Here is a 16,715-nt window from a genome sequence, read left to right as displayed (position 1 = left end):
CTATCTCTTTTTTGGGAGGGGGCAACGGTTCAAGATGAAGAACAGTCAGCCTGTAACGCTCGTGCGGTCTTTGTCGACATCTGCTGGAATGTGTCTGCCTATACGACTTCTTTACGGATTCTTGTCAGGCAGTTTATGTGCTACCTTGTGTGACGTGGTACAAATACTGAAAGGACCCCTCAAACGGCGGTACGTCGTCGGCTTCCTTGTACCGAAAGACTATTAAATTGATGCAATTGTATCTATCTGAAATCATAATCATCTTGTTTAGCACACTGGTAAATATGCTACTTTACGAATTTGCTGTTTGTCTGTTATCAAACACATACCGTATTTGTGCAAAGTGTGCTCGTAAGATCGGAAGATTCGCACTTTGTATGAATGGGCTCACGCCACAGTGAATACGAAGTAGCGTTATTGTGCACGCTTTTTGTCAGAGAAGTTCTTGCTTTGGGCAACACTGGCTCATCGCAAATATGTTAACTTTGAAAATATATGGTTCTTGTTAAATTCATATCTAATTTGAAATCATTTTCGCCGGCTAGGCTAGCATGCTAACAGCATGAATGTTGCTTCTTTGTTATTTTCCTTGAAACACACACAAATTGAGTGCCGTTTTTGAGTGATCGTTGTCTGGCTCATCCAAGGCTTGCTGCTGAACTGATGACTTGACTCGGGTGTGTTAGAAGAAAGGTACATCTAAAACAAGGTGGCTAGGTGTTGTCAAAGACCGGACTTGAGCACCCCTGGTTTAGATTGTGGCAGTTTGGCAGATACTGAGCAAAGAGACAAAGTGGTTGTTTCAAGCTGTTCATTGCCATACGAATGTACAATTTAATGCAGAGTAAATAAATTATATTATATATAATATGCCTTCCTAAAGCTAACTGACCTGACCCCCTTTTCAGACTGAGCTGGGACAAGTGGACAGGCTTGTGGGGAAACCACAGTGAGAGACACAGCCATGTTTCTTTACAACATCACGCTACAGCGTGCCACTGGCATCACACATGCCATCCATGGAAATTTCTCGGGTGAGTTTGCGCCTCAACGTTATTGTCTGCTCTTGTCAACCTAATGCCTAATTTCTTATCTTGACAAGTTGCCATAGTACAGTTGTATGAAGTGTGTCTGAATAGTTCCAGGACATAAATGTGTTTTCACCTTCAATCTGGGACTAGATGACCAACCTACTCCAGCATTTGGTGTATTCAGTGTACAAAAAGAGCCCAGAATTGTGGCGACTTCTCCTTGACAATAAGCCTGAGCATCTGACTGTTCCTGGCTAAGAATATCAATGGCTTGCTGGGGCATCCTTCCTACTTAAGGGGTTTTGTTTTTTACATTTTAGATGCGTGTCACTGTTTCTTTTTGAAATAAACCTCATCAGATGTACCTCCATTATGTTGTTTTTGTATGAATCCTGGTTATGTAGTTTGTTCTCCGACTCTCTTGTTCATGCGTAGGAACCAAGATGCAGGAGATCGTTGTCTCCAGAGGAAAGATCATAGAATTGCTGCGACCAGACGCAAACACGGGAAAGGTCCACACACTACTCACCATGGAAGTGTTTGGGATTGTGCGTTCACTAATGGCCTTCAGACTCACAGGAGGAACCAAAGGTATATACACAACCCAGCGCATGTACACTTATGATTTTGAAGTCGGCTCTCCTGGCATGTTGCATAGTAGCTTAAAAGCTACAATAAAGTTAGTTCCATTTCCAGTTTGGGCTTGATAATCAAACTTTTGCCTTTTGGATCACCCGTATACCCTTCTGTGGTGATGTCGCGAAAGGCAAATAAAAATCAAAATGTTGTGGATTTACTAATGCTGATGTCTTGTGAGATAAACCAAAGTGTCTTGTTGTTGGCAAACCCCCGTTACTGTATTCACTGTTCTGATTGCTTGTTTTTTGTAGATTACATTGTTGTCGGGAGTGACAGTGGTCGTATCGTCATCTTGGAATATCATCCGTCTAAAAACATGTTCGAGAAAATTCACCAGGAGACATTTGGCAAGAGTGGTTGTCGCCGAATTGTCCCAGGACAGTTTTTGGCAGTGGACCCCAAAGGCAGAGCCGTCATGATAGGTATGTTCAATAGAGTATCTTGATATTGCACAGCTGCGAACTGAAAGCCACTGTTATTCGGTTAAAAAAAAAAAAAAAAACTCAATAATTCCATTGATATTTCCTCACAATGTCCATGACTTAAGTAATAGTGCACACTTCTGGAAATGTTTACATAATGATAAAATAAAAACCACTGGATTAAAGGGTGTTTACAATCGATTGACTGGCACTGTATATGAGAAGAGAACGTATGTAAGAAACATTGCATACTGAATTGCAATTATAGTAGATCGTTCGACAGAAATGGTGAGGTTAATGTGAGCTGTCGTCTTTTTTTTTGTTTGTTTAGGGGCAATAGAGAAACAGAAGTTGGTTTATATTCTCAATAGAGATGCAGCTGCACGGCTGACCATCTCTTCCCCACTGGAGGCCCACAAAGCCAACACGCTGGTCTACCATGTAGTGGGTGTGGACGTGGGCTTTGAGAATCCCATGTTTGCTTGTCTTGAAATGGACTATGAGGTACTCGCATGTTCATGGAATTATGCAAAGAAAAGAAGAAAAAAAAAGACACTTATTCAAGCGTTATGCCTGCCACTTTACAGGAAGCTGACAATGACCCTACTGGAGAAGCTGCAGCAAACACGCAACAGACACTCACTTTCTATGAGCTGGACCTTGGCTTGAACCACGTGGTCCGCAAGTACAGCGAGGCTTTAGAAGAACATGGAAACTTTCTCATCACTGGTAGGCAAACGTTCACAACGCCATTGTGTTTCAGAGCAACATTCCTGGGAAAAAAAAGGTTTTTATATATATGCTTGGAGAGATAAATATTTACAACAAAAAAAATTGACATAAACTCATAATGCAAATTACCAGTCTTGGTCATTCATGCAGTTCTCCTCTTGCATATCTAGTTCCCGGTGGTTCTGATGGGCCAAGCGGAGTTCTGATCTGCTCTGAAAACTACATCACGTATAAGAATTTTGGAGACCAGCCTGACATTCGCTGTCCTATCCCACGTCGAAGGGTGAGTCATACTATCCATCCATCAACAGGCAAGAAAAAGTTTGTAATCATCTGGAATGTCAAGGTTTTTTGAGAATAAATGTCACGTTAAGGGTAGATGAATATGATGTTGACACTGAACAGGTCTCGCCGCTAACTTTACACCTGGTAGCCCTGGTGCGGCCGAACCTGACAAGCTGCACCCACTAAGGAAGTGGGTCTGGAAAGCCTTAGTTGAAAATGTCATCCTCTCAAATTCGTTTACTTGATGTGACCTATCCTGAGTGCGCAACGTTGCTCTTCGGCGGGAGTCCATCCTCATTCAAAATGGCGCGCGAGAGACGATTGTTTAACACCATTCAGCCTTCAGGCAATTTTAGATAAACAGAAATACAGCAGCTGTCACCACTGGAAGCATTTATTTCAAAACAGGACTTAATCGACAAATATTTGACAAAAAATGTATCAAACAGTGTGGCATAAAAAAATTGAAGCTTGGGTTATCTTGGGTTACATGCTTGCAACTGTATCATCTGTAACGTTGGTGAGCTGGGCACAGATAGTCCCAAAATAAAAAAAAACATTCACACTCGCAATCCATGTTTTTGGAGCATGTGAGGAAGCCAAAGTACCGGGAGGAAAAAAGCATGCAGGCACTCGGGAGAACTCTCAACTCAACTGGACCTGCTTTTTGTCATTGCCATGTAATGATGTTTCTACACTGAAACAAACAACTTGGGGCCATTTGCTTTCACAGTGGCTCAAATGACAAGCTTAACCTTAACCAAATTGAATTTTGTGCCCATACGTAGCAGATTTCCTGAGGCAGGCGGGACATATGACCCATTTGAATTGCTAGTGTGAATGCCTGAAAAGAATTGGATTACATATGACAGAAACCTGTAATTGGGAATGATTGCAACTTAGCATGGAACCTGTCTGTGACATATAAGACTTTGCTAACATACTGTGAGAAAATGTCAACAAATGTTAGACGATAAAGGCAGACCAAATGCAGAGCTTGTGATGTTCTCAAAAAACATGCGTATTATAAATGAATATTTTACTTTCTGCTAGAATGACCTGGACGACCCAGAGCGTGGAATGATATTTGTTTGTTCAGCAACCCACAAGACCAAGTCCATGTTCTTCTTCTTAGCCCAGACCGAACAAGGCGATATCTTTAAGGTTACCTTGGAAACTGATGAAGAAATGGTGAGGAAAATGCACGGATTCCTTGTATGAGATATGATAAGTAGGGAATGAAATTGTACTTTGTGTGTACTGCCTAAAAACCCGCATTTACATTATTTGTGGTTAATATGATGAAATACAAGCAAATCTTGTAATATACCAATTCCGATTGTTTAGGTCACAGAAATCAGGCTGAAGTACTTTGACACAATTCCTGTGGCAACAGCCATGTGTGTCTTGAAGACTGGCTTCCTTTTCGTGGCCTCAGAATTTGGAAATCAGTAAGTGCTATAATCTTTTTTTGAAATAATGTCACTATTTTTTAATATAGAAAACTAACACATTGGGTTTTCTTCTTTTAGCTGTGTTTAATCTGCGTATGTCGTCTTACATCATTATGAATAATGTTGTACCGAACCTTTTTCTAGTTACCTTTACCAGATTGCCCACTTGGGTGATGATGATGAGGAGCCAGAGTTCTCTTCTGCCATGCCTCTAGAAGAAGGGGACACCTTCTTCTTTCAGCCCCGCCCCCTCAAGAATCTGGTGTTGGTTGATGAGCAGGAGAACTTGTCCCCAATCATGGCCTGTCAGGTAGGTGTACATTTTAAGTTTGGTGTCTTCCATATTATTACTGCTCGTATTTTCTTGATCAAATGTTAGTTTTAGGTGAGATGGGTAAGAAGTCTTAATAAAACTAGAGGATTTAGGTTTCAAACTAGGGTTGGGGTTTCAAACTAGGGTCAGCGTTTCAAACTAGGGTTTCAAACTAGGGTTAGCTTTCAGCATTCACCAAATGACCTTGGTTTGTGTATTTTCGGTTCGGTTGCCGTGGCTGCCAAGGGCTTCGGTGCTTTTTCCCTCTTTTCTTAGTGCATTCTCAAGCGCCATTAGTTTCGTGTGTCATACATTAAAGGTATCTTCTAAATGGGGCCTCAGTCTTCTTTCGGCTGCTACCGTTAGGGGTCGCCACAGCAGATTGTTTACGGCTCACTCTGTCCTCTGACACACTAACCACTTGCATGTCCTCCCGCACCACATCCATAAATTTCCCCTTTGGCCTCTCCTCGTCTCCTCAGTATGTTTCTATTTTGCCGATCTTCATTTATTGCAGGCGGTTCTGTAACACATCTCCTGCGAGGCATCACTGTGATACGTAACTAAACATGAGAAGGGTGTTTGTGCGCTCTCTTAGTTTGTTTTGGTGAATTTTACCAGCTGCACTATTTTACTAAAGATAAAAGTTTTTTTTTTGTCTCAGTACACAAAGGTGCTTAACAGAGCTAAGTTGCACACAAATAAGAGAGGTACAAAAATAACTTATACTAGTTGTATACCTTACATCATAATGTATTTACTATGACCCATCTTGTGCTTGAAGTTGCATTATGAAAAATCCGTGGCTGGCTCGAGGCTAGACTTAGAGGAGCGATAAATTTGAGCGTTTGGGTATGTTTGTGTTGAAATGTTTGTGTATTATATTCACACCGCAGAAATACCATACCGCAGCCTTAATGTGAAGATATTTCCACCATTACATTCTTAATATCCACTCTCTTTTGTTTTTTTCCTTCCTTTTCTGATAGATTGCTGATTTGGCCAATGAAGACACACCACAGCTTTATGTTGCGTGTGGACGAGGACCCAAATCTACTTTAAGAGTTCTTAGGCATGGACTGGAGGTAAATAAAATTATTTATGGATTGATTTATAAATCACATCTCATGTAATAAATGATTAAGACAAATAATTTCATCCCCAAAAGGGGGGCCTAATGAATACCATCTGCTTTGGTGTAGTTTTTGTTGCACTAACGAGTGAATACATACGGTCAGCTTTATACAAACTTGCAAGAAGTGTAAAGGGAATTATTTAAATTACATATATGTGCGCACATATGTGTACGTGTTGTTCCTTTGAATATCTTCTTGATCTTGTGCTCTCCATTGTGGGAGACAGAATGGGTTTAATCAAGGTTGATTGACAAGCGTTACTCCCGATCCAAACTCTCAAATGTTATCAGATGGTCCTGGTGTCTCTGGTAAATTTACACAGATGGCCGCTTCAATCAAGGCACTTCATGTCTGTCACATATTACACATGTCCAATCAAATTTCATAGCGTGCTTGACGTGTTTTTTAATCTCGCAAATAAAACTAAATAAACAAGCTGCTTGGATTTCAATAGAAGACTGGATTCTTATTTACTATTCAATCAGTTTTGTAACCAGTTTTCGTCATATCTTGAATTGGTCACGATAACCGAAACCCTCACCCCCGCTCATATTATTTAATATCTTTAATTACTTTCGACAGGTTTCCGAGATGGCCGTGTCCGAGCTACCCGGTAACCCCAATGCTGTGTGGACAGTACGCAGACATATCGAAGGTATTTTTTTTTTCATTGTCAATAATTCCTAAAGAGAAAGATTATATTGCCCCGTCTTTTTTTTTTCTTCTTGTAATTGCTAGAGTGAAATGGAGTAGTCCTTCCTCAACTATTTGTAGTCACTACAACTTTTCTTTTCATTTTTAGATGAATTTGATGCCTATATCATCGTGTCTTTCGTCAACGCTACGCTCGTTCTGTCCATTGGCGAGACTGTGGAGGAGGTGACAGATTCGGGATTCTTAGGAACAACTCCCACCCTCTCCTGCTCGTTGCTAGGTGACGATGCCCTCGTTCAGGTGGGTAAAATGCTCTCTGAACTTTGTAAGCGTGATTCACTAATGTGGTTTCCGTTTCATTTGCTCTGTATAGGTATACCCAGATGGGATCCGCCATATCAGAGCAGACAAGCGTGTGAATGAGTGGAAGACTCCTGGTAAAAAGACCATTGTCCGCTGTGCTGTGAACCAGCGGCAAGTGGTTATCGCACTCACGGGTGGTGAGCTGGTTTACTTTGAGATGGACCCGGTAGGCAAATGTTTATTGTTTATGTTGTGTTTATATACTGTCGATCTGTCTGTCATCTACTTGTGGTTGGTTGGGACCAAAACCCACACTTAGCGTACTTTAGTTTGAGCAGATGGTCGTTAGCCAACTATTCAGCTCAATTTCCACCACTGCCCGTTAGCCAACTATTACGCTCAATTTCCACCACTGCCAATAGCGATACGAGCATTTCACTGCATCATGTTGAGGCATTTTACTACTTTCTTTGATGTCAACTCCACAAGGAGCCTCGCTGGAATCTTCATCATGCTCTTCTTTGTAGGCAAGGCTATCAAAATCTTTGACGTTGTGCAAACGTAGTGATTTTCAATGGAGACATTTTATTGCTGTCTATCCTTATTTCTCCTGGCCTCGACTTGAAATCTCCAGATGGGAGAGCAGGACCTCAAAGCAGTTCTGACGATGACGTCCTTCCCAGATCATTGTCGTAGCCTTTTCAGTGATGGACGTCAAAGAAGTCTTAGGGCGCTGATGAGTTTTCCAGCCACATTCAGTACAGTTAGAGCCATGTTTGTCACCTCAGTTAATTCTAAAGGAATGTTGGATTCCTCCTGAAATCAATTCCTATGACAATTGTTTTGGAGGTATTTAAGAAGAGAAAAAAAAAAAAAATCCGCCTGTGTGTATTCCTCGCTGAGGACACTGCTTGTTGTTGACTGAAAATGACATCAGGGTCCTCGGGGCTCGCGTAACACTGCTCACCTGTTTTCTGGATTTGGTCATGTGATGTCCGCAAGCTGAGCCTTCCGGCACTGGGATATTATTTTCAGTCAACAGCAAGAGGCAGTACAAAGGAAAATGGGTAATGAAATGAATCAAAATGAGTGGACCTTTTGCCCTCATTCATATTCTACAAAAACAGAAGACTTTAACGTCATCCATCATTGGTCCATGCTAAAAAGAAATTTGTGGGGAAGACTAGCAGTCGTGAATCATGATCAGTCATCAGCAGATCTTAGGAAATGCCTGGATCAAGACACAAACATGAGAGGAGTCAATATACCCTTGTTTTAGTCACCAAAAATGCAATAATCCAAGCTACAAAAAGGCAACCTTTCTCTGGTGTAATAAGGTCCTCAGCCTATTTTGCTCGCCAAGCTAGGTATGCCCTCAGGGATGCAGAAACCAAGGACTTACACTAACCACAGCAAACATTAAAGGGATTCAATGCAACCGAGCTGTGAGGGCGCTGGGCGGGTATACCCTTAGATATCATCAGACGTGGTTGGATGGCACAGAGCGCCACAACAGTCCATGTTTAATCAAATGTCAGTATATTTATTGTTATGCAACCCTCTAAAGTTTGCTAAAAAAAACATGTGGATAAACAGCGCCATTAAGCTAAAAGAAAACAGCAGACCGACCACACATCAGGTCAGAGTTAGTCTTGGTGAAATGTCACGCAGAGTTGGTTTATAAAATCCTCCCAAGCATCCGAGAAGCATCCGAGACTGCCACGGAAACTCTAGAGGAGCTGCAGATAATTTCAGTCTTGAGAATCTGTCCATGGTTGTGCAGCATACGAAAGTGGTGGGAAGAATAGCCGTTGTTGTGAAACAAACCATGAAGAGTACTGGCTCACGTTTGTCAATGGCAGGGAGACCGTACACTTTGGAGGAAATCAATCAATCAATCAATCAATCAATCAGTCAATCAATCAATCAACTGGAACACACCATCTCCACTGTGAAACATTGGGAGGGGATGGTGGTGGTTGCTCAGCATCATGCTGTGGTGAATGAGTTTCTATACCAGACAATGGAAAGTTTGAAAGTTTTATTTAGTTTTGTTTGTTTTGATGAGCAGTTAAGATAATGGATTTATGTATTGTTATTCTTTTGATCTTTTATTTGTATCTGTTTTCAGCACTGTGCAGCACTGTTTGCAGCTGTGCTTGTATTTAAAGTGCTTTATAAATAAACTGTCTGCTTGGTTCTTCAAATCTTTGTGATGAATGTTTTGTTTTTTCCCCCATTTTTCCAGTCAGGCCAGCTAAATGAGTATACTGAGCGCAAGGAGATGTCTGCAGATGTGGTCTGCATGAGTTTGGCCAATGTCCCCCCTGGTGAACAGCGTTCTCGGTTCTTGGCTGTGGGACTGGTTGACAACACTGTTCGAATCATATCACTGGATCCTTCGGTATGAATTTTTATTTATTTTCTTGTAACAGATAATGGAGCTTTTAATCTTGCCACCATTTCCACCACTCATACCTGTTGTAAAAATATGAAGACACTAGCTTTATGAAGTCTTATGAGGCTCTTTGTTGCTAGGTTTGCAGTGATTTAAGTAGATTTTTTTATTATCGGTTTTTCAGTGAACACAAACAAACAATTTTGTACACGCTATCGAGTTAGATTTTTGCGTTTGCACATGGACAACACCTTTCCAATTGATGACCCGCATTTGCACGCATATATTGTATTTTAGTTGGCTGCATTATGTTTTTAGCAACTCTGTTGAGGGGTACGGTAAAAAACTGTTTGATCTATATACAATATCACATTTTAGGCAGTCGAGTTGAGTTTTGTCAAGATGGTGGGATAAATTCCATCACACTTGTGCTCCCTAGATTGGTGGAACGACAACTGAAGTTAGAGCCTTGTTTAGAAAAACCTTGCTTTAAGGGAAAGCGTGAAGCAACATCATAGTGACCATGCAAATCTCCAAATGAAAATTATATGCAACTGTTCATGTTAACATTTACGTAAACAGCAACACATGATGGCTCTCAGCTGCAAACATAAGGCTGAATTGGAGTCTATTTTGTTTTTTTTCTCCTCAACTTGTAGTTCTAACTCACAACATGACATCGCTAAATAAGATAAGAATATTTATGGTTCAAATAGCCCACGTTAGTGACTTCAGGGGAGTATTTATGATTCTAGGCACCCACGTTTTTGACTTCAGGGGAGTCCGAGTGTTGTGCCAAATATGTTGTCGAATCTCCCTCACGACTTGAATCATTACTAGGTGCTTGACTTCATATAAGTTGATGGCATGCTGCTTTTCAGACAATGCCAGACATGCTGATGTATCTGAATTTGTACAACATTCACTTTCTTTCAATTTGAAAAAACATAGGCTCAAATTTATATTTTTTTCCTTCTCTTTTAGGATTGTTTGCAGCCATTGAGTATGCAGGCTCTTCCAGCCCAGCCAGAGAGTCTTTGTATTGTTGAAATGGGAGGGGTTGAGAAACAGGATGAACTTGGAGAGAAAGGAACCATTGGCTTCCTCTACCTCAACATAGGGCTTCAGGTATGATGGATCTTTCAGATCGGCAATAATAAAAAATGTCCACTCATAATTGTTCTTAGTTCCCATTTTCAAAAAATGTATATGCACGAAAGCAGATAAAGTTTGTTAAGAGTATATTTGATAATTAGTCGAAGCAATACATATTTTCTCTGAAGCTGACACATCCTAAGCGCTCTAGAAATCACAGCCACCCTTTTGTAAGCTATTTCAAAATCCCAATTTAATGCACCAGCACCACAATATTAACGGTCGCATTTTCAGTATCTACAGTTATGCAATAATCTCATTGAGAGTATGTAATGTCTTGTTTCTTTTAAATTACAGGCCTTGTCATTGAACGGTGTCTTTGTGTATTTTTTGTGGTAGAACGGTGTACTGCTGAGGACTGTCCTGGATCCAGTCACCGGGGATCTGTCCGATACCAGGACCCGCTACCTGGGCTCACGACCTGTCAAGCTTTTCAGAGTCAAGATGCAGGGACAGGATGCTGTATGTTTTTTTGAAAATGTTTAGATCACAATTTATGTATGAATACAAAGTCAAAAGGGTCTTTTATCATCAACAGGTCCTTGCCATGTCCAGCCGCTCCTGGCTCAGCTACTCTTATCAGTCCCGTTTCCATTTGACACCTCTGTCATATGAGACCCTGGAGTATGCCTCAGGCTTTGCTTCCGAGCAATGCCCGGAAGGAATAGTGGCCATCTCCACCAACACGCTTAGGTAGAGCTGTTCCTTTCACCGTTTCTATTTATGACATGCCAACAATACATAACTCCTGCTGAATGTTAACCGTGTGTCTGTCAGCACGTTGTCTTTGAGTGGGCAAAACAATCGTATTCATCTGGCCTTTCTTGCCATGATTTACTTGACAGAATCTTGGCATTGGAGAAACTCGGAGCTGTCTTCAACCAGGTGGCTTTTCCCCTGCAATACACTCCCAGGAAGTTTGTGATACACCCAGAGACCAACCACCTCATTTTGATTGAGACTGACCATAATGCCTACACCGAGGCGACTAAAGCTCAAAGGAAACAACAGATGGCTGAGGTATGAAGGACATTTTCCAGGGTGAGAATATGACAAAAGGGAATAATTACCACCAACCCTCGGGGCACGGCAAACATCTGGTAACACGTAGAAATGGAGCTTAACGTTGCAAAATTATGACTTGGAAAGCAGAATTTTGATAGTTATTAAGACATGTTTCACGCAACTGGATGGACCAATTTAATTACAGTTAACCCTTGCCACTTTGCACTTTATCTTTCGTGAATGCACTACTTTGTGGGTCTATAAGTGACGGGAGAACAGCGTTTGAATACACACTGATAGCACGGGACGTGTCTCTGAGCAAGGTGCGTCACTGCGGACAAGCGAGGGAAGCGCGGCAGCCAGCCTGTCACAAACGAAGTAACCATGTGCAATATGGACTTTTTATTTAGGGAATGCGACAAAGGGGAGAAGGGAGGTTAGAACAGAAGAAAACCAGGTGTACGAGGCCACTGACAAGACGGTCTCATGGTCTGTTGCGTTTTTTTATTGTTGCTTTTGTGCATGCAGGAAATGGTGGAGGCTGCAGGTGAGGATGAACGAGAACTAGCTGCTGAGATGGCAGCCGCCTTCCTCAATGAGAATCTCCCAGAAGCCATTTTTGGTTCGCCAAAAGCTGGCGCGAGGCAGTGGGCCTCGCTAGTGCGGCTGGTCAACCCAATTCAGGGTGCAACATTAGACCAAGTTCAGTTGGAGCAGAATGAAGCTGCGTTCAGGTATGTATTGTTCGTTTCAGCCAGAAATGTGTTGACTTATTTTGACAAACCTGAATGATACAGAGTATAATATTTACATGACTCACTCTAAAGAATATACGCTTTTTTGTTGTTCTTGTTGTGTGTGTGTGCTCTTTTTTTGTGTTGTCCAGTGTTGCCGTGTGTCGTTTCCACAATGCAGGCGATGACTGGTATGTCCTGGTGGGAGTGGCCAGAGACATGGTCCTCAACCCTAGATCAGTTGCGGGTGGCTTCATCTACACTTACCGCCTCACCGGTGGTGGGGAAAAGCTCGAGTTTGTGCACAAGGTGGATTTGAGTTTTCGGGCTATTACGATTTTTGCTTTACCGGGGTCTCTTTTTTTCTCGCAGTAATTTTGTGCAGGCACACATACCAACCCCCCCAAAAAAGATCCAGCATATGCTGTTTTATATCATTTGCACACCACTTCTAAGGCACTTTGTTTGGGATCAAATCAAATGAACTTTGATTATCCAGAAAGACCAGTCGGCACAACTTTTCTAAAAAAGAGTTGATGTTGCTTTGTTCTCAAGTCAATGTGGATAGGCTTAAAAGTTTGAAATTACCTCACACACGAACACACACACACACACACACTACATGTTTAACGTAATGGATTACTGATTAAATCAACTAAGTCGATAAAAAAGATTTACAAATTACTGGTATAACTGTAAATGAAAGAAAGAAAACGCATAACTCAGGGTTTCCCTATTTAACTCTAGTCTAGAGTGTCAGGAACAAAAGGTACACACTTTTCTCTGACCTATACTGTCTGCTAATACAACAGCTCTTTCTGAATCCGAAATCTCATCTCACATGTACAAAAAGAAAGTTCCACTGCAAATACTCCAATGAAGCCACTGAAACAGTGGGGCTTCTCAATTGTTTTGGAAACAGACAAAGCTTGGCATCCATAGTATCTTCATATTTGATCAGAAACCAACTAAACGTCTGCAAAATCTTAATTTGTGATCTTCCCGACAGACTCCAGTGGAGGATGTGCCGTTGGCTATTGCACCATTCCAGGGACGGGCCTTAGTGGGAGTTGGGAAACTCTTGAGAATTTATGACATGGGCAAAAAGAAATTGCTACGCAAGTGTGAGAACAAGGTATGTGGCCTACATCCATAATAACATTTAGCAGCTTTAGCTAAAAGGCTGTTAAATTGGACACAAATTATCAACACAAACTTTACATTCCCTTGTAATACTAGAGTTGTCCTAAGATGAATCATCCTTTAGTCATCCTCAACATTTTCACGCACAATACAAAGATACTTTGTATTTAGTAGAAACACATGCTTAGATAAAATTTAACATTTACAATGTGTCTCCTTTATTTCCACTTTTTCCCACTTAGCATGTTCCCAATCTGGTCACGGGCATCCACACCATTGGCCAGCGTGTGGTGGTCTCTGACGTACAGGAGAGTCTCTTCTGGGTCCGCTACAGGCGTAACGAGAACCAGCTCATCATCTTCGCCGACGATACGTGTCCCCGCTGGGTGACGACGGCATGTCTGCTTGACTACGACACCATGGCCTCCGCTGACAAGTTTGGGAACATTACCATTGTGAGTGGACTACTGTGTTCCTGTGTTGTCTGGTGCATTCAATACAAAACAAACATTATCATTCAATTAGTGACAAATGGAACAACAGTTAGAGATTTGTCTCAGCTGAGAAATTAGAAGGTGCATAGGTGTAAATAAAACAAACATAAGCCCATCCCACTTTTTCACCCATGTGTCAATTTTGTACATTTCAGGTGCGTCTTCCTCCCAACACCAGCGATGATGTGGACGAGGATCCAACGGGCAACAAAGCCTTATGGGACAGAGGGCTTCTCAATGGAGCATCTCAGAAGGTAAGCTCCACAAGTCATGTTGCGCAGGTGCACTGAGTCGTATTAAGAGGCAGTGCTGGACATTCAAGATGTCAATAATATCTAGAAATGGTTTGACTATTGTTGACATTAAATGTAAAAAAAAAAAAAGGGACATTTCTCTCTGTGTTCCATTCTGATCATGGCCACATGTGCAAAGAAAACCCCTCAACATGATGTTTGGACGGAAATGCATGTTTTCATCAGACAGTGACACATTTTCGTACTGCATTTTCCACCACACTTTAGCCCGCCACATTTTTGTTGGCTAACCACACACAACCGGATGAGTCTGTGTCACAGGCGGTGTCAGCATGAACACTTGTGCGTGTTTTCCAGGCTGACGTGATCGTCAACTACCACATAGGGGAGACCATCTTAACCCTACAGAAAACCACGCTGATCCCAGGAGGCTCAGAGTCACTGGTCTACACCACCCTGTCTGGAGGCATTGGAATTTTGGTCCCCTTTACATCACATGAGGTGAAAACCTGTCCTTTGTCATTTTATTGTGGTTGACGAGTACTAATCGTTTCAAATTAATCAAAGCACTTCTCTTTGTCCAGGACCATGATTTCTTCCAGCATTTAGAGATGCACATGCGCTCTGAGTTCCCGCCACTGTGCGGAAGGGACCATCTCAGCTTTAGGTCCTACTACTTCCCTGTCAAGGTGAGTTTATCGTCGTCATCATCATCATCACAATACCTCATATACGCTCCTCACAAAAGCTTCGAGGTATTGGGCTCTTTGAGATGAACCAAAAATTCCACTCAAAGCCTTTAGAGTTCAACTTAATTTGACCTCCTATGTCTTGAATACACAATGTTTCAATTCTTTTAGTACAACATGCTGCTTTCAAACAAGGAGCTGAAAGGCAAAATCCACAACAATTTTTTGAGTCACAATTCCATCCAATTACTCGATTGTTTCATGGAATATTTAATATCCATCAATTTTGAAAAGATTCTATCGTGACAGTCGTAGTTGATTAGTGTCCTCACGCCGTCGTCGTTCTCGTCCGGCAAACTTGCAGAATGTGATTGACGGAGACCTGTGCGAGCAGTTCAACAGCATGGAGCCTCACAAGCAGAAAAGTGTGGCAGAGGAACTAGACAGGACACCACCCGAGGTCTCCAAGAAACTTGAAGACATCCGCACACGTTATGCATTCTAATTGCTGACGTCAAGCTTCATCACAGGGGCTCAAACTTCATAAAAATGCATAATTGATTTCACACAAACTTGAACTTCGTTGTACACAAATTGACGAAGACTCAACTCCAAGAATAAAAAAAAAAAAAAGCCCTTTCACTTAAAGTAGCTAACAGCTTTTTACTCTGACACTGGTTGGTTTGTCACCCTTACCACAATGTGGCACCACAGTCATCAGACCAATTGCTTAATTGACAGCCATGACTGATGTCCAAACGTACAGTAGTCACACAGCGTTGCTGAATAAAGGAAGGCGCTTTCCCTCACGTTGGCAGCGCACGTTGGCAGCGCGCGTCATCGCCCCGTTCTGAAGAAAGTTGGAGCTCTTCTCGCATGTACATATTTTGGTTTTTAATGTGACCTGAAAATGGCAGGATTAGTAAGAAGGTGGTATTGGTATTTTGTTTTAATGTTTTGGTTTGATACAAGGCCAAGGGGGAAAAAACATTTTGTCTCCTGTCTGCGGTGGGTGATGTTTTGCCATCATGTGGCATTAAATGTCTGAGAAAATAGGTGGGTGGATGAGCGCACTAAGCGGAGTGTTGTCCTAGTTAGGCCTGCAAATTCCCCCACCTTGACCACAAAGACTTCTGGCAAGTTGTTAAGAAGTAAAAGCCATTTGTGGGCTACACAACAACAGTTTGTGTTGTAAATAAAGTTCATTTTTTTTCTACTTGACAAAATGTCCGTTTGCTTTCTTTCCATGTTCAACACCAACGAAGGATGCATACTTAACCTTCTCACTTGTCAGACCAGACAATCCTTCTATTACATCCAGCTATTAGGAAGAATGTAGTTTTTTTTTTTTTTTAATTGCTGTATTGGTATATTTGTGATTTATATTGCCATCACACAAAAGAAAATGACCAACTTAATTACAGAATGTAATTAAGCTGGTCATTTTCATGTTACTTGGCAACATGACAAGTTTTTCACAGGAGTGTAGCGCAAGAGTAAAAAAAAAACAGTAGATAGGACCTGATGTAATTATTCATGGAATCTCAGTGGGGAATCGATAATGGGGAGTTAAACTTGACTGATTTTTAATCTGCCTGTAAAAACATGAACTGTTAAAATTATCCAAAGTTCAAACTACTTGGATCATCATTCTGTCTCGTGAAAGATTATCAATGTGTCATCAAGTCATACATCCTGCTGTTATTTTGATTTATAAGTGACACGTAATAATTGACCTCATGACAATTCAGAAGCCAAATTATTTCAAACAGTAACAATTAAAGTTGTCCACCATTAGGTACAGTACACGCGCAATACATATACAATTCATCTTTGTTTCTTCCACTTAGATCATTTTTGATGGTGGCAAAGAT

At 41.4% G+C, this 16,715-nt stretch overlaps 1 protein-coding gene across 2 annotated transcripts; it reads left to right on the top strand.

Annotated features, from left to right (window-relative positions):
• The first annotated feature begins 44 nt into the window (after positions 1-44).
• On the top strand, positions 45-16,067 carry sf3b3 (splicing factor 3b, subunit 3). 2 transcript variants are annotated; one of them, XM_049722899.1, is made up of 27 exons: positions 45-189; positions 909-1,034; positions 1,467-1,622; positions 1,922-2,092; positions 2,424-2,596; positions 2,680-2,821; positions 2,995-3,107; positions 4,163-4,300; positions 4,457-4,560; positions 4,708-4,873; positions 5,866-5,961; positions 6,595-6,667; positions 6,815-6,966; positions 7,040-7,195; positions 9,218-9,373; positions 10,352-10,495; positions 10,862-10,984; positions 11,061-11,215; positions 11,368-11,542; positions 12,056-12,261; positions 12,414-12,570; positions 13,271-13,396; positions 13,647-13,859; positions 14,054-14,152; positions 14,510-14,653; positions 14,737-14,841; positions 15,206-16,067. In XM_049722899.1, the coding sequence occupies exons 2-27, from the start codon at positions 965-967 to the stop codon at positions 15,344-15,346; spliced, it is 3,654 nt and encodes a 1,217-aa protein (XP_049578856.1). In that variant the 5' UTR covers positions 45-189; positions 909-964; the 3' UTR covers positions 15,347-16,067. The 2 variants fall into 2 exon arrangements, with proteins under 2 accessions (XP_049578856.1, XP_049578857.1); XM_049722900.1 differs by having other exon boundaries at positions 152-278.
• The last annotated feature ends 648 nt before the right edge of the window (positions 16,068-16,715 follow it).

The sequence above is a fragment of the Syngnathus scovelli genome, chromosome 6 (genome assembly GCF_024217435.2).
Source record: "Syngnathus scovelli strain Florida chromosome 6, RoL_Ssco_1.2, whole genome shotgun sequence".
Classification (NCBI taxonomy): domain Eukaryota; kingdom Metazoa; phylum Chordata; class Actinopteri; order Syngnathiformes; family Syngnathidae; genus Syngnathus; species Syngnathus scovelli.
This window is presented reverse-complemented; position numbering and strand designations above follow the sequence as displayed.

What these genes read in the sequence shown, in the direction of transcription:
- sf3b3 (XM_049722899.1), top strand. Translation starts at nt 965, where the DNA reads ATGTTTCTTTACAACATCACGCTACAGCGTGCCACTGGCATCACACAT. An exon ending in GTCCTATCCCACGTCGAAGG is followed by an intron (nt 3,108 to 4,162) that starts GTGAGTCATACT and finishes ACTTTCTGCTAG; the next exon opens with AATGACCTGGACGACCCAGA. An exon ending in TTCTTAGGCATGGACTGGAG is followed by an intron (nt 5,962 to 6,594) that starts GTAAATAAAATT and finishes TACTTTCGACAG; the next exon opens with GTTTCCGAGATGGCCGTGTC.